The sequence below is a fragment of the Rousettus aegyptiacus genome, unplaced genomic scaffold, assembly GCF_014176215.1.
Source record: "Rousettus aegyptiacus isolate mRouAeg1 unplaced genomic scaffold, mRouAeg1.p scaffold_m13_p_4, whole genome shotgun sequence".
NCBI lineage: Eukaryota > Metazoa > Chordata > Mammalia > Chiroptera > Pteropodidae > Rousettus > Rousettus aegyptiacus.
Window position 1 is genome coordinate 100,457,959 of NW_023416307.1, and position 22,015 is coordinate 100,479,973.

Sequence of the window (22,015 nt, forward strand, 5' to 3'; positions counted from 1 at the left end):
GTTTTGATTTTTTTTTTTTTGGATAAATATCCAGAAGTGCAATTGCTGGGTTATAAGGTAGTTCTATTTTTAATTTTTTGAGGAGCCTCAGAACTGTTTTCCATAGTGGCTATACTAGCTTGCAATCCCACTCACAGTGTGCGAGGGTTCCCTTTTCTCCACATCCTTGCCAACTCTTGTTTTTGTTTTATTGATGATAGCCATTCGACAGGTATGAAGTGATATCACATTGTGGTTTTAATTTGCATTTCTCTGATGGTTAGTGACGTTGAGCATCTTTCATATGTCTATTGGCCATCTTTGAAGAAACGCCTATTTAGGTCCTTTGCCAGTTTTTTTTTTAATTGATTCGTTTGGTTATTTTTTTGTTTTTGTTTTTCGGTTTTTGGTTTTTGTTTGTTTTTTAGTGTTGAGTTGTATGAGTTCTTTCTAAATTTTGAATAACCCCTTATCAGATGGCATTAATTGGCAAATATCTTCTCCCATTCAGTAGGCTGTCTTTTCATTTTGTTGATGATTTCCTTAACTGTGCTTAAACATTTTAGATTGATATAGTCCCTTTTGTTTATTTTTTGTTTTTGTTTTTCTTGCCCAAGAAAAAAAAATCAGAAAAATTATTACTAAGAGCAATGTCAGAGAGTTTACTGCTTATGTTTTCTCCTAGGAGTTTTATGATTTGGGGTCTTACATTTAAGTCTTCAATCCATTTGAGTTTATTCTTGTATATGGTGTAAGAAGGTGGTCGAGTTTCATTTTTTTGCATGGGTCTGCCCAGTTCTCCTAGTGCTATTTGTCGAATAGACTTTCTTTACCCTGTTGTATATTCTTGCCCCTTTGTCATAGAATAAATAACTATATAAGCATGAATTTATTTCTGCGCTCTCTACTCTGTTCCATTGATCTATGTGTCTGTTTTTATGACAGTACCATGCTGTTTTAATTACTGTTGCCTTGTAGTATAGTTTGATATCTGGTAATGTGATTCCTTCAACTTTTTTCTTCTTTATTAAGATTGCTGTGACTATATGGGGTCTTTTATGGCTCCATGTAAATTTTAGAATTATTTGTTTTAGTTCTTTGAAAAATGTCATTGGTATTTTGATAGAAGTGGCTTTGGATACTACAGACATTTTAATGATGTTAATTTGTCCTACCTACGAGCACCGTATATGCTTTCATTTATTTGTATCTTCTTCAGTTTCTTTCTTCAATGACATAATTTTCCAAGTACAGGTTCTATCTTGGCTAAATTTATTCCTAGGTATTTTTTTATACAATTATAAATGGGATTGTTTTCTTAATTTCTCTTTCTGATAGTTCATTATTGGTGTATAAAAATGCAACTGACATGTGAATATTTTGTATCCTGCTATTTTACTGAATTGATCAGTTCTAACGATTCTTTTGGCTGACTCTTTAGGGTTCTCTCAATGTAGTATCATGTCATCTGCAAATACGTTTTACCTCCTCTTTTCCAGTTTGGATGCCTTTTATTTCTTTTTCTTGTCTGATTGCTGTGGCTGTGACTTTCAATGCCATGTGGAATGAAAGTGGTGCAGGCTGGCATCCTTGTCTTAAGGAAAATGTTTTTAGCTTTTCCTCATTGAGTATGATGTTAGTTGTAGCTTGTCATATATGGCCTTTATTATGTTGAGTTATTTTCCCTCTATTACCACTTTGCTGACAGTTTTTATCATAAATGGATTCTAGATTTTGTCAAACGTTTTTTCTGCATCTATTGATGCGATCATATCATTTTTATTTTTTAATATTTAATTTGGTATATCACATTAATTGATTTGAGGTTATTGAACCAACCTTGCATCCCAGGTATAAATCCCAAGTGATCATGGTGTATGATCTTTTTTAATATCTTGCAGGATTCAGTCTGGTAATATTTTATTGAGGATTTTTGCATCTATGTTCATCAGGGATATCGGCCTATAATTATCTTTTTTTCAAATATCTTTTTCTGGTTTTGGAATCGGGTTAATAGTGGCTTTGTAAAATGAGCGTGGGAGCCTTCCTTCCTCTTAATTTGTTTGAAATAGTTTGAGAAGAATAGGTTTTGATTCTTCTTCAAATGTTTGGGTATGGGACCTTTTAAGTTATTTACATTAGCATTTGGTCTGAAACTTGAGTCACCCTTGGTTCTTATTTCCTAAAAGATAATTTTTTTCATTTCTTGTTTTCTGTCTATCCCCATCTCTCATACACACACGAATGCATATTCACATAACTTGCTAGCTTAAATCCAAATGATCTAATTTTATTTCCAAGCAGGATATATATATATTTTTATATATGCATCAATTTCAGGTGTACAACAGTATAATTTGACACCTGTATACACTACTGAGTGATCACCCCCTAAAGTCTAGTTACTATCACCATACAATTGACACTCTTCGCACCAAACAGCATATCTTGAGGTACCTTTCTCCAGCTGTGATGGAGATACTGTTTTGAAAATAAGAAAGGTTTATCCTCACTCTTTAGTTTTATTGAAAAAAAAAAAGAATCTATGCGATTCAGGCAGTGAGTCTGAGATGAAAGACATTAATCTGGTCTTGATGCATTTTACAGGTAAAAATGGCTATCAAGTAAGCATGTAAGGGGAACACAGTGGACATATCCTGTGGTCAGGTTTTCAGTGCAATTTCCAAAGGGGATTCCATCAATCATTCCAGAGTTTTTCCATTGACCAACAATGAATGTGACAGCATTTTTTACTTTCTCCAAATTGTAAATACCAGAGATCTGTATTATAATGCTCAAATGCATAGTCTAGTATACTAGGATTTTTTTTTCTCCTTTTTTTGTGTGTGTCAATTTAAAATCTAGATTAAGTAATTTATATATCATGGAAGTCAGAAAAGCAACCGTTTAGTGGTTGATTTTGTAGCACTTTGTAAATCCTAATAAATTATGATTTAAAACTCTAGCTGAGCTAAGTAGATTTGTAGAGGTGAATGAGGTGTAGTACATTGCTCTGGCTCTGTTCCCACACTCATGATAAGGCCATATCAAGACGAACAATTCTTTGCACTAGCATTGTTTCTCTATCCCAAATATTTGAAGTTATTTTACCTGTTTGCATTCATTTTGAGAAAGACTTTGAAAGCCAATTTGCACATCTTCACCTTGTATTCTTCTCTCTTCAGTAGATTGACTGAAATTTCTCTTTTGTTTCCACAAGTTCCTAAACTTTTTTTGCCCTGTGCAAATATCTCTGATTATCTGCTTTAATGGGGCTCAGTATGAAATGCTCTGAGGGAGTCGGAGTTCTTTGTGTGATTATGTAAGTTCACGTACCCCGTGTTGGGTCTGGAAAAGATATTCTATACGTAAATGACTTTTTTTTCTTCAGACCAGCAAAATAATTTCAAACCAGCAAGGATTCCAGTAACTAGTTTTAAAATGTATAATCATTGTATAGATCTAGCTCCATAAAAATTTGTTGGAAACTCAAGTTCAAGTCCAGTACTTTACTTAAGTGTATTTATGAGAACATGTCCATATAAGAACAGTTTATTTCCCTCTGTGTGTGTACTTTTTTTTTAAGGATACTGTCATCCCTTTTGCCGAAATGAGAAACTGATTGTATAGATTCTCTGACACTTGGTTATTTAAATATTGAGTATCTCTTCTCCAAATATTTGGTAAAACATGATTAGTTATTTTAACGAAGACTGAAAATGTATGGAATTGTTACTTTGTTTTTCTTTGTTTGCTCTATTTTGGTATTAAATGTATGTAACCTTTCTCCTCTTCCTCTCCATATCATTCTCAGAGCTATCTTTTCACTGTCATATATGCTCCCTTTCTCTGCCTTTCCAACTAGCAGCCAGAACCTTCTTTGTTGATCAGTCTATTACTCTGGGAACTCTTATGGTTGCAGTTAAAATATATAATAGTTCCCTCTCCTACATTTAAAAGCCATAAAAACTCATGTGAAATAGCTAAAGAAACATATATATAAGGAGGGGAGATGCTTTTGCTCCTACAGCCACCTTGCAAAGGGGACTATTTTTCTTATATGATATAAATGAAATCTTCACTCTGCCCACTTTTACACCTACGCATGTACTGAGCGTCTCCAAGGAGACAAGGAAACCCAGAGTCCAGTAATGGTAAATCCTCCTCAGAGATAGCAGGCTGGGGCCTCAGGCAGCTCTCCCAGGCATCTTGGCTTCCAGAGTCCCTCTCAGGCAGCGTCTTTTCTCCAGGCTCTTCCAGGCAGATTTAAACAAGTCTCTTCCCAGACACAATGAAATAGCCTGTATATTGCACCTGAAGGGCTGGTTGTGGTGAGTTCAGTAGGCATAAGGCCTCCCTAGGACAAGAGGTGTGGGTGCATTAGGGAGGTGGGATAGAAGGGTTCCATCTGTCCCAAGATCTTTTCTTTGTCACCCATTTATTTATCTGTTCTTCTGTTTCATTCCTTCCCTTTGCCTATTAGACACAGAGGCACCACTCAACCTTAAAAAGTGTCTTAAAAATATTGTATGTCACAATAGTGTAGTCATGAGCTTAATTTAGTGAAGTTGTCCTTTTAGAAGTACCGCTCTTGATAACATTATGCATCCGCTCATGAACAGTAATTTTCTTGACCACTCTATTTTCCTTTTCTCCCGAGTTTAATGCAGAGGAACCCTCATGCCATACTACCTTTCTCTCACATTGCCATGACACTGTAAGTTTTCTTCAAATGAGATATACATTATTTTCTTATAGAAATGAAGTCTCTGCTCCTCATTGAGGAACAGGCTAACATTGAAAGTCCGTTATGCACATTTTCTAAGACTATGGTATCAGACCCTTTTGATACATTGACCACATCTATGTGGGCATCTTCTTTGAAACACAAATAATTAGTTACCATTTAGAGATTCGTATTGGTGTAACCACCAAGAAATCTCATTTGTCTCTAAACGCTAAGCACATTATTTCATGAGCGTTCTTGATGTCTCTTCCATGTATACATTTGTGGTTCTCAGTGGAATTTATTCAAATAACCTAACTTCTCATGATCATCTAGCACAATGTCTGAAAACTTGAGCTTTCTATTGCTGATCCAGCTGCTCTTTTTGGTATGGTATGGCTAGCTGTCATTCCTATTCAGTTCTTTGACAGTGAATGTCCCCATGAGTGTTTATTTATGACTCATTTTTTTTATCTGAACTCTTAAAAAAGATTTGTCTTAATGTATAGCACAGAGAATATAGTCAGTAATATTGCAATAACTTTGTATGGTGACAGATGGTGACTAGCCATATTGTGGTGATCACATCATAAAGTATATAAGTGTAGAATCACTGTGCTGTTATGCCTGAAACTAATATAATATTGTATGTCAAGTATACTTTAATTAAAAACAAAAAAGATTTGTCAGTCATACATCCTGCACTTAGGAGGACTTTCCTCTTTTTCTTTTGCTTTACCTCCAGTTCATATCACTTTTTCAGTCACTGCCTTTAAATGCAAACCATCCTGTGGCATAGGTTTGAAAGAGCCACATGTAATAACCAGTTTGGGTACATAATCTACCCTACGTGGACTTAGAGGTCCAATTTGCAGTTTTTCTCTTACATATTCCACCGAGGTCATCCTTGAGCATAGAGCTCATCTGTTTTGATCTTCCTTCCCAAATAACTTTATCCATAGTTTGGTGCACCATTTAACTCTTCCTCTTATTTGGACTTAGATGTGGTGAAAGTGTTACTTTCAACTTGCATTGCCAAGTTCCCCCAAGAAAAATAGGAGGGTGAAGGTACCTCTGAAATGAGCCCTGTATTGTCTGATAGGTTTCTATATTTGCCCAGGTCATTCCTGACTTCTCCCTGCCATTCTTTCTCAAAAGTCCTCATTATTCATGCTTCAATTTTTATATCAGAGTTTTTGTAGGAATAAAATGTCTACTTAGATGAGTTGCTATGCCTAAAGAACAGTGTATGAAACTGCTTAAATCTAAGAAGATATAAACAAATTCTGGAAAGTTTTCCACCTTAGGCTGGTGGAAAGTTCTGTTTGCTGTTTCATTTGTCTGGAAATGGGAAAGTCAGGATCCTGTTCTAAAGTGCACTTCCTGGAGTCCTTTTTTGAAAGAGGCCCTGAACCTGTGTGGTAACGGAAACATTTTTCTCTCGTTTTTCCGTTCAGGCACTTCAAGTGGCAAGACAGCTCCTTCTTCAGCAGCAACAACAGCAACAAGTTAGTGGATTAAAATCTCCCAAGAGGAATGACAAACAGCCAGCCCTTCAGGTGACAATTCTTTTTTAAAAATGACATTTTATACCTTGGGATAGCTGGTAAGTGGTTCAGAACTGGATTGTACTGAGAATTGCAAACCATATAAGAAAATCTTATGCAGAAGGTACATTTTTAGTTTACCAGTGGAGTATGAAAAATTAGTAAAAATGTCCATTCAACCAAAAGTTTTGCTATTGGGAGTGAGAGCTACTAATTAGTTAATGTAGTAGGAGGATGAGTAGTTGTAGGTGCGGGTTGCTTGATAGAGTGGCTTATCACTGAGAAAAAGTTCAGAGTACTCAAATATGTCACCTCATTCTCTATTGATAGATCTAGAAATTCTCTCATGATGTGTGATGCACACATCCCTTAATTTAGTGCAGTAGTTCTCAACTGGGGGAGATTTTGCCTTCCAGGGGACAGTGGGCAATGACTGGAGACATTTTTGGTTGTCACAACTTGGGGAGTCGTGGGTGCTACCGACAATCTAGTAGGTAGAGGCAAGGGGTGTTGCTAAACATCCTATATTGCATATGAAGTTTTCCCAAAAGACAGAATTATTCAGCCCAAAATGTCAAGAGTGTTAAGAACCATAATTGGGATTGAAGAGACTATGGTATTTTTAATATACCTAGTCAGGAGTGTAATACACACTCCATTGTTTAGTGGATGTTTCCAGTATACTTCTGAATTATTATTAAAAAATCATGACCAATTTTTATGGAAAGATACCAAAAAAGATTGTGTTAGTAACTTCTCATTTCAGGCACATGAGGACAGGGGTTAACAGACTAGAAGAAGGAGTGAGTTCATGAAAACCTAATTTAGATTATATATTGGGCAGAAAATTGTAGTAGAAACTTCAAAGGAACTTGACTCGGGGTATTCATACTCACCTCCAAGACAGGGCACTTGCAGGTACTAGATAGCTCAACTACTTTCATTGCTGAGGGTGGGCATCCCCAAAATGGGAGACTAAGGTGAGTTTCTCACATGGGACTTTTTGGAACAGAATCTATATACAGTTGCTGAATGGCATAACTTGGTGCTAATTAATTTGATCACGAGGTTACCTCAGACTCTAGATTGTGTTGACTTTTCTCAGATCACCGTGAACCAATACCCATTTCTAAATTATCCAACAAAGATAACAAGTTTTAGTTCTATATATATTTGGGACACCATCATTGTTGAAGCAAAGTTCAACACTGTAGTAATAGTTTATTGAATGGTTGAATGGAAATATGTGTTGTTTACTAACACTTCCAAAAACACTTACTTGGTAAACCGTCACCAATCCTAATGCCTTTTAATGTGTGTGAATGCTGGGGACATTTTTAATGAGTTACAGTGCCACTGAGGTCCATGTCAGGTGCTATAAGAAGTGCTTTGTTGTGCAGATGTCTTAAGAACAGCTCTGGAGGATGAAATATGACTGTGTTGACCTTTCAGCTGTGAGCTTATTTGTCAGGATTCAAATAAGTTGAAAGGATCAAACTGAACAGTTTCCGTAGTCAGACTGGGAATTGTGTTTCAGAGGTCAGCAGTGGAGGCCACATTGCAGATTCCAGAACATAGCCAATTGTTGGTACATATTAAAGTACTGGGGCATCTCCTGCAGACAGAGACACAATTAAAATTCTAATTTATTAATGTATACAGGGAACTAGCCCAGCCTGTCACTCAGTGATTCAAATGACTGTCCATTCTTTTTGCCTCCCTCTTGGAGTTCTCACAGCCTTAAAAAATACTGAGTCTTCTTGAATTTATCAGGCCTCAAGTGCATTGGAAAAATGACAATATATTATGGGGGGCTGGAAATCTTACACATAGTAGAACTTTGGCTAGAGATTAAAAAAAAAAACAATATATACATACGCAATCTGTCTGATGCACTACTCTTCGGTATTGAACATCATTTGTAATTTTTTATACTAGACTTATTTTCCCTCGTACTTGCTTTTTTTGAAACATATGGCATTTTTAGGTAACTTCGTTTCCAAGATGAACGAAGTTCCTTTAGGACTAAATATATGAAGTAAAGTTTCAGGGATTTCCTTTTGAGAGCTCTTTATCTTCTTGCCCATTATAAGGTTTTTAGCCACCAGAAGAGGATGATACAGAGAGCTTCATTTTTCTTGGCAAGGACAGTGTCAAAACCAACCTAACACATTCTGCTGAGCACTCAGTCTGTATAAAAAGTGTGGGACAAGGGGGCCATATTGAATGCTGGTTTTGCTAAAGATCTTTGGAGTTCCTTCCTACCCCCTAAGTGGGAGAGTTGACAAGCAGAGAATTTAGACCAGCTTTAAGAATTGGTTAGGGGAAAAATAAGAGTTGATTGACTAGGGTGTGTGTGTCTGTGTACAAGCATGCGTGCGTGTATGTGCATGCGCGCGCACATGCATTGGCATACATGTGTGCATCACACACTGCTTCTCCTCATTTGCCGGATCGGGTCATGCAAATTCTCAGAGTTTTATTATGTTGGCTGGCCTTCTATAAACAGAGAGGAGAAATTACTAATCCGGGTCACATGGTATATTACCTCGTTATAAAAATATGTATATAGACTCGGTGATTTACGGAAGAAATAACCTTCACATTTAAATACATCTTGCCATGCCGTGTCCTCACTGGGGCATCTCAGCCAGAATGGCTCTGAAATGAAAGGGAAATCCTTTAGTAAATCTTAACAGTGTTTTTTTTCTGATCTTCTTACCCTTCCTAACTACACCAAGAGACCTATTTTAGCAAATTTCAGATCTTCCTCATAGAGGAAGGCTTGACAGGAAAGAAAGATTTGATCTGCTGATAGCTTGAGGAAAAAAAAAAAAAAAAGAATCCCAAATCCCCAAATATACTGTGACTCATATTTTAAGCATATCTCACACTTCTCTGCTTTATGTTTGGCAGCGCTCTCCAGTTTCACAGGCTGATGATACAAACAAAAGAAAATGGAAAGTTAGAGGAGGCTATAAGTGGTTACTCGATAGAGATCACAAAATGTAGTCAAACATCACTAATTTGAACTAATTTCAGGGAGATGAGAATAAATAAGAAAGAAATATCATTCTTTGCAGGTATACATTTTGACCTAGATCTGAGCTAGCTGCATTCTTGGGAGATGTTTTGGTTTACATAAAGGATTAATGAAGTACAAATACTGCTTCTGAAGTTCTTGAAAAAAATAGTCTGTTTAGTAACCTACATAGCCCTTTATTTTGTCTATTAATTTACTTTGCCAATTTTTTTTTATGAATGATACAAATGAAAATTGAAAATTGGCCTCATTGTAAATTCAGTATCAGAACGATCTGAGTTAATTAGATGCAACTTGGTTTCTGGAACAGCCACAATGTGTAGGGGATTTTGCTGATGCCCATAGATATGAAACTGGAGGACACAGAGCCTGCCTTCAGAATGCTTATGAGTTGTAAAGAATTAACACAGTTTTGCTGCAAAAAGAAAATTATATGTAAGTAAAAATAGTAGGCTTACTTTTATAAATATTTATATATTTCTGGAGGTTGCTTAAACAAGTGAAATAAATGCTTAACAGTGCAGGTGTGCTCGTAACCTCGAAAATGTGTAACTTTACTGGCTGAAGATTAATTTGTGAGTAGATGAGCAATTTTATTGATCGAATTTTGGAACTTTGACCACCGTTTCTGGGTAGTAATTCATTTTGGTTCTTTAAGCATTTTAGTTGTTGGCATGAGTACATAAACTGGAAGGAAATCAAATGACACATTTTCTCCTAAGAAAGTAAAAGTACATGTGTATTCTGGCAGCATTAAAGTTAGGAAAGAAAGTAAACCTTATGTGTTGCTTATAGTGGAAAGCTGACCACAGTCTCAGGCCATCTATAAAGAATATGAACTTGAAACCAATCACCTGATAGTTTTCTCTCCCACCTATCCCCTTCCTTCCAAGGTTATATCATATGCAAGCCCCTCACGCAGGAGGCCATTTCGCTGGAAGGAAGAATAGCGAAATCCACTGGAAGGTCAGCCTTTTAGTTCAGCTGGAAGCTCAGGATTATAATGAGGATTCCTGCTTTAAATGAAGGAGGTTCAAATATAAGATTCAGCAGGTGTTTTTTAGCATTTTTATTTTCAGTTATATAAAACATGCTGTAGGCAGCATTTTTGCTTTGCATTAATGCCACATAGAGTCTTAGTACCTTGTATCATTTCCACGTTATTCACTAAGGCATAAATTGGTAAGAGGAAACCTTTAAAGGAAACTACAATTTAACATTATAGATAGTGAAATGGAATGGTTTTGAAATACTGACCCTTAAAAACATCCCTATGCACTGAATTAGTAAAGTGTGTAATTCAGGAGAAGGGAGCGAATAAGTTTTTTAAGTGTCTAGAGTTAACATTGTATAGAAATGGCATCCCTGGCATTAAATAACTATGAAGTGTTGAAATTTCAGTACTTTTTAAGATTTCATTGTTACCCTCTAAATTTGGAGATTCCCAAAACCCTAAAAAAATAAGTCTTGATCAGAGGTGATAAAATAGAAACGATGCATTCTAAATGGTTATTAAGTCTTTCAGATTACACACACCATTAAAAATGTGATAGAAACAGTAACCCCTCCTCCCAACACAGCACTCAAACACAGAATTTTGCCTCTAGTTATAAGGGTTTCGTGAACCTCAAGAAGTCCATATTGTTGCCTAGGTTAAAAACTCTAAGAATTTTTTTCTAAAATAGTATGTTTTGTCCTTGTCTCCCTCCAAAATTCTGAGGTGAGTTGTAATATGAGTTTGCTCGTTTTTCTATTTCAACTTCAGCTATATATACGGTGACCCTGTATCCCAGTCTTTCCAGGACAGCCCCAGTCTGTTAGCTTGGTGTATTTATTAATAATTCTATCAAAAGTATCCCAGTTTGGACATTTAATTATATGGTCACCTTACTTACATGTATCTAAGCATTAAAATGTAAGCGTGATACTAATATTTTATATGTGAGCATGTTATTTGTCACCATACGCATATGTCGCCATATGCAAAGATAATTAATGGTTAATAAGTGCTTAATGTGGACCAGCCTCATAGCTACTCTGTGGTATAGGAACTGTTATTAAATCATTATATGGATGAGGAAAAATGAAACTTAGAGAAGTTAAGTGACTTGCTTCAGAGCATCCAGACAGTGGCAGCACTGGGGTTGGAAGATAGAATTTTTTAATGCCACAGATAACTACTATGCCATGAGTAAGTTAATGATCGCTTCTCCTTCAATGTGTATTTACTCAGCAACTACAGAGAGCCATGTTTTCCATAAATAAACAAATTATCATATTTTCCATATCGTAAGCAAAAATAAAACCAAGCCAACCAAAACCAATTCCACTGTTGAGATCTGGACTTCAGTTAAAAATATAAGGTCTGCATATTTATCCTAATTGTTGCCTTGCCTCTGTGCATGTTTCATAGCAGTGAACAATAGCAAAGAAAACTTATTTCTTATTCTCAAGTCTGAAGTGCTCTTATGAGCTTCCATGTGTTGGAACATGGAAAAGTATGTTATAATCATTGTTGGAGCTAGGAGGTGGGAAGGGACAGAAGGGAAAAAAAACGACTTGACTGGTCAAAAACGTGTAAATTGCTGACAAAATGACACATGTAATTAAGAGTGCTCCTACCATTTTACCTTGTGGTTTACACCTCCAGTGTTGAAAAAGAGAGTGACTCCCACCTCGCTAATTACCATTATCACTGAAATGCTCGGGTTGGAGTCATTAGTTCCATGTGCATTTAATTAGAGGAAGGCTGAAATTGGATTTAACTTATTACTTTTTCATGGATCACTTTCTTGTCATCACTTCAAATTGGATTGCAGCCCCAGGTAACTAATTATGAGAGCCACAGGATCAAGAGTGAAAAAAAAAAAGGTAATTAGGAATAACACTGTCGGACCCTTGCTGGTCGTCCACTTGTGCTTCAGAAAAAGAAAAAAAAAAACAACAAAAAACGATCTGTATTTTGTAGTCTTACAGATTAGGGAGTTAGAAGTATGTACGATTGCTGGGCATCATGGGAGTCTATCACCACCCATAGTGGTTTCTATGATATACAACTGAGTTGAAGATGTTGAATCGACATGGTTCCACAATCAGCTCCTTAATATCTAGATTAAACTTGTAAAAGCAACAGATTGGCTGTAGGTATGAGGCATCTCAACAACTGTGTAGTCTGGGGCTTCACATATATGATTACAACAAAGCTGTCAAGATGCCTCTGAGCCAAAGTACAGAATATTTTAAGTACAGGGAGTTAGAATTTAATGAACGTATTAATGTTCCAGAAACATCATTCATATCTGACAGGAAGACATATCAGTCAGCACAACAGTAGGGTTTAGGGTTTATGCATCAGGAATTTTTGTCAAAGTTTCCAGCAGACCATAATATTCAGGCCATTTACTTTGCTTCTGGTTTGTTCCCCACCCCGCCCCAATGTTGTGGATAGGCTTGCTGAGGTTCTGTTTCTCCTTCCGCCCCCATCGAAAAATACTTTAAAACAAATTATATTGTTTCCATGTGCGGAGCAGAATTCAGAACTGCAAGCAATCAATTTTATTGACATCGTCTGAAAAAATGTTGATGACAGTTCGAGGATGTGAAAGTATTGGATTTTTAAAGTCGCCAGTACTGTGTGGCAAAAAAAAAAAAAAAAAAAAAAAATTAAATGTCGTCTCATTATTCAATAAAAGTCCTGTGAGTTAGATTCTTCTGAGAAGGGGTTCTTCTTTGATAGACTGTGATAGCATGATGAGAAGTCTTGATATCAAGCCTGTTGGTTACCTTAAAGAGAGAAAAAGCATCGTGGAGAGGTGAATCATTAAGCAAAGATGGCTAGAGTTGTTTAAAATGGGTTTTAATGTTCTGTTAATGTAAGCAAACAATCATGATTCAGTCTTGGGTGACTTTCCAGCCTGGGTCAGCAAAGCTTGCTCATTCTTTTTTAAGGAGTGTAGAGAGATGTAGACCACGATGTGCCCACCCGACAGAGGCCACAACGTTACTATTCCCAAAGTGATAAAATACTTCTCCTAGAATTCTGAGTCCTTTTCCTGTGTGAACCTTCTAAGCAAAATCTTAAGAACCAAAATAGTAATCATCAAGTCTAACACAGAAAATTAAAGCTTTTTTTTTGAACATCTTAAGTTGATTTAGAATTTTTGTACACAATATTCGTCTGTGGTTGAAAGAGGGCACACCAAGGTCAAGTGATGTAGTGTTTTCCATTTTTCCATGAGTCTCTCAGTGTGTGATAAAAGCAAACTCCTTTATTTTGTAAGTCTGCAGGAATTTCTGATGAAGTGCAGAGGTCACGTTCCCTGTCAATTTGAGTAGCCAGCATTTTTTAACTACTGTTTTTTCTTCCTTTTTGTGTCTTTTCTTCCCTGCCCCCACCTCACCATAAACCATGGCACTTTTCTGACACATGCACAGTGAAGTCCTCCAATCTGAAACTCATTAGCACACAGCATTGGACCCTGTCCAGTGGTTAGAAAATTTCCTGAAGCCTAGAATAACAGCATTTGGTGCAAGCGCCATGGACCAGAAGTGACAATGGGGGTAGTCTCGCCTCCCCTGGCACCATGCCCAGTTGGGAAAGCCAGCTGACCACGCAGCACAGTGAGACAGAGGTCGTGCATATGGGATGGTCTCAAAAGCTTGGTCCTTAGAGAAATATGCTTCTGAAATCACAGGGCTATATATTTTTTTCCCTACATGTAGTATTTCAGTTTGTCTGGAGGTATTTATCAACATTAGCTACAGGAACATGAAAGTAAGCCATTAGAGAAATAGTATGAAAACCAATTTCTGCGAGGTAATATTTTTTACTTCTGTAACTATTGGGTATTGCAGAACGTGTGGATATCATTCATTCATTTATTAATTCATTCATTCCAGCTTTATTCATCGAAGCTCTCTATATGTAGGTAATGTGACCAAGATGAAACCCCTTCTCTAGCATTAGAAAATTACACAATTCTCTATGTGTTGGAATAATTTAAGCCAGGTGTTAAAACAGGAAAGTGAGTCTCCCAAAATATGATGCTAGTAATCTTAACTAGCAAACCCTGAAATTGTACTTTGTAGGAGCCAACTACTGCATTATAGCAAACAAATGGAGGTAAGCTCTGTTATTATTCCCATTTTACAGATGAAGAAAGTGGGGTATAAAGAACTTAACATGCCCAGAGCCAAACAGCTGATAAGTGGCTGAGCTAGGACTTCAGCCCAAGGAGTTTGGCTCAAGAATCTATGTTCTTCCCAATAAATATAAGTATAATAATAATAATAATAATAATAATAATAGAATCTGTGCTCTTAACCAGTACATTTTGCTGCCTCTCACTGAGCTAGTGCCCATACTTAGCAAACAGGGACAGTGAAAGGAACAGAATCAGAGTTGCTGATGCCTAATGCTTGTCACTAACCACTAGACCACACTGTCTCCTAATTTGGACATATGTTTATGGGCATATTTGAAAAATAGTGCTTGTAATTGAAATATGCACTTTCTAAAGGGAAATGACGCTTGGGAAAGAGAAGAAAGACGGGTATTACTCAAAGCTTGCAGACAACCCTGCAAGTAATTGTCTAAAGGCAGCCGTTGAAATTGAGAAGCAGTTTGGAAAATGTACAGTTTGGGAAATTTGTGTACCGATGTAATTACGGTAGTTGTGAGTTGATGTCATGCCTAGTAACTGTTTTTGTATTGCCTGGGCCTTTGTTACTGAGCTGTGATATCATGAGCAAACTATTATAAACATAGCATGGATATAGCATGCTTGTGTAACAAAAGATTGGGAACTTTTATTAAGTTTGTTTTCCTTGTCATATTGTAAAAATTTATTATGTGTACTGTGTATATTAGAAACAGATTTGGGTAATTCTGTCTAAATGAAGTCATCCCGGCTATTTCCAGACTGTCTGTTTTTGGTTGTGAATAATTTTCATACATCAGATGGTTGTCATATTTAGTCGCTCTCAAAATTTTAAAGAGAACATACCCCATTTTGAACTTTTGGTGGACTTCAGCTTCCTTGCTGTTGAGATTGTTTGAGCTTCAAATTATTGCCCAGTAAATTGCAGAGATGGAATACTAGTTGTTTTTAAAGGGTCTAGCACTGCTGCCTTCTCATCATAACTTTTCCCCTTTCATCAAAAGTACAGATTTTTAACTACTTAAGTAGTAGAGCTTAAAGTTGCCAGGACACAATTGGGCAAAGAGCACCAGCTCTTGTCCTTTTATGTTACATCCCATTGAGGGAAATTAATAAACATTCAAGCAGACGGAGTCCAGCATTTATCGGTGTTTATGGTAAAATGTGGATTTTGAATGGGTAGTTTTAAAACTTTGGATGACTCAGTCCTTCCCAGCTATGTTCTTCTAGCTCCTCCTTTTGCTACCAACCTTTTAGAACCTGAATATCCTGCCTGCTGCTTCAACTTTTTGTTTTGTTTTGTTTTAACCAGCCACTTTCCTTCCTAACCTCCTCCAAATCTGGCTTTTCTCTTCATCATTTTCTGGAATTTCATTGTCACTAAGTTCAGTGGCCATGTCTCATTCTCACCTCAGTCTGTCTGACATAGTAGCTAACTCATCCTTTGGCTACTGATCTTTTTAGAAATTACCTTCTTTTAAACTTCTTCCATCCAGTGGCCCCTGGTCTCCATGGCATTCTCTTTCAGCTTCCCAGTTCTCTTCTGGAACGCAAGTTCATTCCTATACCAAAGTTCAGTTCCTTTGAATTCCAGTAGCACATTTGTCCTCCTTCCTTGTTCTGGTACCTCTAGCCCATGACTCCAAGCCCATTTGCACTCCTTCTTACTGCCTGTCTATGTCTCTGTCTTAGCTCACCATCAGAGCAATTTCAGTTATCTCTAATCCAGCTGATCACTTTTATCTCCAGGCCCTATTAGTTAAAGTTATGAGTCATCACTGACTTATTAATTTCCTTCATCCTCATCACATTATCTGTCATCAGATCTGCCATTTTCCCTTCCAATAGGTATCTTGTATCCGTTCCTTTCTCTGTTTTCCCTGATGCTATCTTGTTCCAAGGTTCAGACCTTCAATTGGCACGTGCCTAGATCTTGGCAAAGAACTGGAACCTATCCCCCTGCATCCCCCCAAAATGTATTCTTTTCTTCATGTGTATCTACTACTTAACTCCTCTCAGTCTTTTCCTAAATGCCATGTCACTCTACTATTTAGAAACTTTCAGTGATCCAATCTTATCTACTGTAGCAGGTGTCCCAAATTCAGAATTGTAAATATTGCGTGTTCTATCACCTGTCATTTAGATGGGAGGTCCTGGTGACTAAATTGTGTTTAAGTTTAAATCTGAGAGAATTAGATTTCTGTCTCCTTTCTTCAGAAGGTAACCAAAAGTCACGTGATAGGCCATATTTTCTCCCATCTAAATGCTCTGCTATGCTCTCTCATGCTTCTTTTTTATTGGTTCCTATTGCTGCAGCCTACAGGGTTCCTTCTGATCTCCTCTGGCCATAGAACCCACAGGCCAGGCTCTCCCTGGTTTACTCGTGGAAGAGCTGCTTCATCAGACCTAATGAAGCTGCTTTTAATAAGATGGTGAGGAAATTAAGTCTGCTTTGTTCTTTATTTGATAGCATAAAGAGACTGTTATTTATTCCAGAAACAGAATTAAGAGTGCAAACCACATAGAGTAGACAGAGCAAAGAGGTTTCATTTGATGTAAGTCGAAAGTGACTCTGCCTCAGGTGCTGTTTGAAGGATTCTGCGATTGGCATGGCCTCTGTACAGCGGCCATGCCTGATGAGCCATGTCTGCCGTGGGCACTGGAGCTGGGAGTGGTGGTATGTGTGCCTTCTGATTGCCGAGTTTGACAGGTTCATCTGAAATGGTCTGTGCTAATCGCATGCCAGAGTAGAGAAGTACTTGGGATTTTGGGGGGGAAGCCTGATAGATCTTGTGGTAACCATTGAAATATTATCTAAAATTCAACATGTACATTGTGTTTTTCCCTATATCCTTATCTGAGGCTGAGCAGATTGTATTCTTATCATGAAACTATACCTCTTTATGGTCAAAAATTAGGAGTGATCTGTCCTTAAAGGCACAGAATCTTATATACTGGGTCCCCATGCAAACTCAGCAAAGTGGCTGAGAGTTTCAGAGATTTGTATATCAGAATATTGTGAGAGGACGCACATCATGATTAATAGTGTAGCCTCTGGTGTCCGGCTGTCAGATGTAAGTCCTTACATTACCCTCACTCCTGTGTGACTTTGGGAAAATAGCTTAACCTCTCTGTATTTTTGTTTTCTCATCTAGAGAATGTGGCTAATTACCTCATCTACCCGAAGGTGATTGTGAAGGAAGGTTAAATGATTAATGTGTGAAAAGTGCTTGCACAGTGCCTGGGACATAGTAAATTCTCAGAAAAGTTAGCTCTTCTCAGAATTATATAAATTCCTTTTACAAGGAAAATGACTGCCTATTAAATGTCAAGTTATATGTTAATTCACTTGATATCAGCCACTATTCAAATGTATGTTTCAGCAGCATAACAGGGACTATCCTTTTGCTTGTAGTCAATTGGTGGTTAACCACACATGATGGGAAGACATTAGGCTCCTCATCTGTAAAATGGGAATGATCATAGTGCCTGTCCTAAGTTGTGATGAAGACTAGCTGGTGAAATCACATGTAAGTAGCTTAGAATGGTGCCTGGCACACAACAAATATTTAAGAAATGTTAGTTGCTGTCATCCTCCCTGCTACTATGCATTATCTTGACAAGCATGATTTTCCTAACTGTGTCAATTTTGGCATAAATGAGGGTCGTACCATTCTACAAATTCCATCCTGGGTTTGCTTTTGTCTTTGTTTTCCTAGAATTTATATGAATTAATGCTAGGTTGTTTTAAGAGCCAAGTAACTATTCCTTAATCTGAATTCTTGAAGCTGTGGCATCCTGCATCCTCATTTCTTTCAATGAGTTAGTGCATGAGGGAGTGATGTACGAATGAATGAATGAATGAATGAATGAATGAAGAGTAAGTCAAATATCTGAGCCAAAAAGAAAGGAAAATTGATACTTCGACTTTAGTTGAAAAGACTGCAGACTGGAACACTTCAAGAACAGACACAGCATTAAAATAATCTAATGTCATTCCTGCCTACATCTTTCCCTAGGCTGATAAAATAAATCTTGTCAAGTATGGAGTGAAAATCAGAAAACTATAGTGTGGTTTGACTACCTAAATGCTCTGTGTTTGCCTTGTACATTTGCTAATCTGTTTAAGGTGTAATATTAATGACACAGGACTTTAATTTATAAGTATAGAAAATTTAAGGAGACTAAACAAAATACAGAATGTATTTGGTGTCAAGATTAACGTTCAATGAAGCATAGTAAAGATGGAGTAGATTATTAAATAAATTTGGAGGGAAGATGGAAAATATACCTAAATCTCTCATTTCGAAAGGAATTGGTTTACTCGATTATTTGCAACAGTATCACACTCAGGAAAATCCAAGACAAATGAAAGCAAAGAAGAATTTAATTGAGCTATTATTTTGCAGACTTTGGCTTGGTTTCAGACACTCTAATCAAATTGTGCTTTGCTCAAATAACTAATGTTAAATGCAGCCTACCAACAGATGTTTAAAAAGAGTCTAATTGGAAAATCTACATCCTGGATTTAGTCTGTCTCGTTGGAGAAAATAGCTACAAATTTATATTTTCGAGGACGACACCCAATGACAAGCATTTCTAGAAAAGATAAAGTTTTCTTCAAGGATGCCTGGTGCTTCGGTGAAATTATCTTGAGTAGTCAAAGGTGGCACTCTGGAAATTAAATTTCTTGGAAATTCTCCAGCTCTGTGCCATATAGAGCTGTACAGAGAAATCTCCTTTATCACATTACGTCACCAGAGTCTTGTTACAGTCCCTGGATCGTGTCAGGGGCCCGTGTGCTGTAATTTATAATGAGCCCTTGCAAGTCATGCAAGGCACATACTGATTGATGACATTTAAAGGTACTGTCAAGGTGGCTAGGTAATGAAGTTGACCTTCCTCCACCGTTTTCTCGGTTTCAAGTTTGTATATATAAAGAAACTATTTCACCTGGCCATATTTGTTTGGAATTTTTCATTAAATCTACAAAAGGAATTTGGCTTAATAGTTAACTCTTTTCTTCCTTTAGACTAGGGGTCAGCAAACTTCTGTAAGCAAACTTACCAGAAGTAAAGGGCCAGACAGTGAATATTTTTGGTCCTGCAAGCCACCCGTCTCTCTGTGGCAATGTTTGTTCTGCTGTTGTCATGCAAGAGCAACAACGGACCATACATCAATGACTGAACATGCCATATTTCAATAGAAATTCATTTGTGAATACTGCAATTTGAATTTCATGTGATTTTCATATCATGAAATATTTTTCTTTTGATTTTTTTCCTCGACTATTTAAAAAAATAAAAACGATTCTTAAGTCAAGGGCCATACAAACAGAGACTGCGGACCAGATTTGGGCTATAGTTTTCTGACCTCTGCATTAGAAGACAGGATGTGATCCTGCAGGGTATTCATTGTACGAAGTTGCCTGAATAAGGGGCTAGTGAGGACTGAAATCCCACCCTGGCATGGGACTGGGGCAGTGTCCGCTTGGGGAAAGGGGCATCTCTTTTGAATTTGCACAGAAGAGCCACCCAACACCCAGCTTTTTTTCCTTTCTTTTTGTCCTAGTCTGACATCTTTCTATACATTGTGGTAGATGTAATGATGAAAGTAGTAATTTTTTAAGATTCAGGAAAATGGACTTAGCTGGCAGGGCCTTAGCTAGCCTTCACCTCATGCTCGTGTGAAATTGTGGAAAACACTCTTTCAAGACATCTTATTCTAGTCTGTCAGAGTATTTTCATAATAGACCTTACTTTATTACATTAAAACAATTTACTGTCATTTGCCAAAAAAATATCTTATACACATGTAGATACTTTATAGATAGTTAAAGAGATGAAGGATGTCTGTGGTATGAATGGCTGCCCCTTGGATCCAGAGGTAGTGCGACTGACTCCTCCCCGGTGGAGCCCTCCTGCAATGCTTCCTCATATGCTAATGAGTTTTCCTCCATTACTTGCATTTTGAATCCAGGCATGTCTATTTTGGTGAAGTGACTTAACTCTGTAAGCCTCAGTTTCTTATCTACAAAAAGATTAGTTCCTGGTTCTCAACCCTGAAGGCACATCGGAATTAATACAATTTTTATCATCATCAAGATCTAGGTCTCAGAGCTTTTTAAAATCATAGGTAGATTCCTGAACTCTTTTTTCTGCTGAACTCTATCCTGAGATACGACCTAAGCATGGGTATGTCAAAAAGCCTTCATAAGTGCTTTTTAGGTACTCATGTAGCTGAACACCACTTGTCAAGGTGACAGCTAAGTTTCTTTCCAACTTGAAATCTCAGTGTCTCTTTCATTCTGTTTTCCCTCATTTCTTTGTTCCCCAGCCTCCTCCTACAGTAGTAGAAATAAACTCTCAGACTTATCCGAACCATTGTTAGTGATGTTAGGGAATCCTTGATCAGGAATCTTGGCTTTTGGCCTTGGGTAATTTGCCCAGGAGGTAGCACTGAATAGGACACCGAATGTACTGTGTAAGAGTTGGGTAGGTCACCCACCCTATTAACCTTGAAGTCCACTTGAGAAATCCAGGGAGTGAGGATAAAGAAGGATAATCAGTTGGTATCATAGTGAAGGTCTAGCTGGGGTTTAAAATATGCAGCTTATCTCCTTTTCTCTACATAATTGTGCATTTCTGCTTTGGAATGGATCTAGAGACCACATTTTTTACGAGATGTGCCCATTTTTATGATATTTCCAGGCCAGCCCCAAATTGGAAATACTGTAAGTCTCACAAGATCACTAACTTGATTTTCTACCAAAATCATTTGGATGCCTTTCAGGTAAGTGTTGAAATTGGCCCACATCTCAGAGTCGCACCTGGTTTCTAGGAGTTTAGAGCATACCTCATTCAGGAACTTGAAAGTTACTTAAAATGGAGAGTCTGTATTTATCCAGGGCCTTTCTTCTGTCACTGTTTTATAAACAAATATCTGCTCTGCTCATTTTACAAAATATGGGAAGAAGAAAAAAACTACCAGTGTGGAACCAGAAAGACAAACTGGGTGTCTAACACCTCTTTACCTGTAGTACCATATCCGAGTCTTACTTGACTTTTTTTAAAATAGAAGCCTCATCATTCTTCAACTGTTCGGGAATTTTTTGGACTGTTAATTGATGAAGGCAAAACAGTTTTATAGCAGCATGGTCCATGAAGTCCACAAGGCATTTAGGGCAATTATTTTTTAAGGTAACACCAGCTATGTGAGGCCCGAAGACCCACCATCTAACAGCAAGTAGCCAATCTGACTTTTTATTTTTTAAAAATTTACCAATTGGAATTCTACAAAAGAGAGATTATATTTTTTGACTTATGAACAGCAGGTCAGACATTTCAAAGCAAATTTAGAGAGCAGTAATTTAAAAAATGTACACAGATGAATTTGAAGATAAATATTTCACTGCCTACACAGCTCTATTTAGAAGACTGGCTTTGGAATGTATTCCAGGAGCCTTACCATTTTGCATGACATGGTGTCAGTTCATGCACAATATATTAATGCTTAATTGAAGATAATGTAACTGCAGATCAAAGGGATAATTAACAGGCTT

General features: G+C 37.2%; 1 protein-coding gene across 6 annotated transcripts in view; it reads left to right on the forward strand.

Moving 5' to 3' along the window:
* The window catches only part of FOXP1 (forkhead box P1), a 477,086-nt gene that overhangs the window by 333,718 nt on the left and 121,353 nt on the right, over positions 1-22,015 (forward strand). For all 6 annotated transcript variants that reach the window (XM_016141476.2, XM_016141480.2, XM_016141479.2 and 3 more), the window contains one exon: positions 6,163-6,264. In XM_016141476.2, the coding sequence (XP_015996962.1) occupies positions 6,163-6,264 (102 nt within the window). The remainder of the gene's footprint in view (positions 1-6,162; positions 6,265-22,015) is intronic.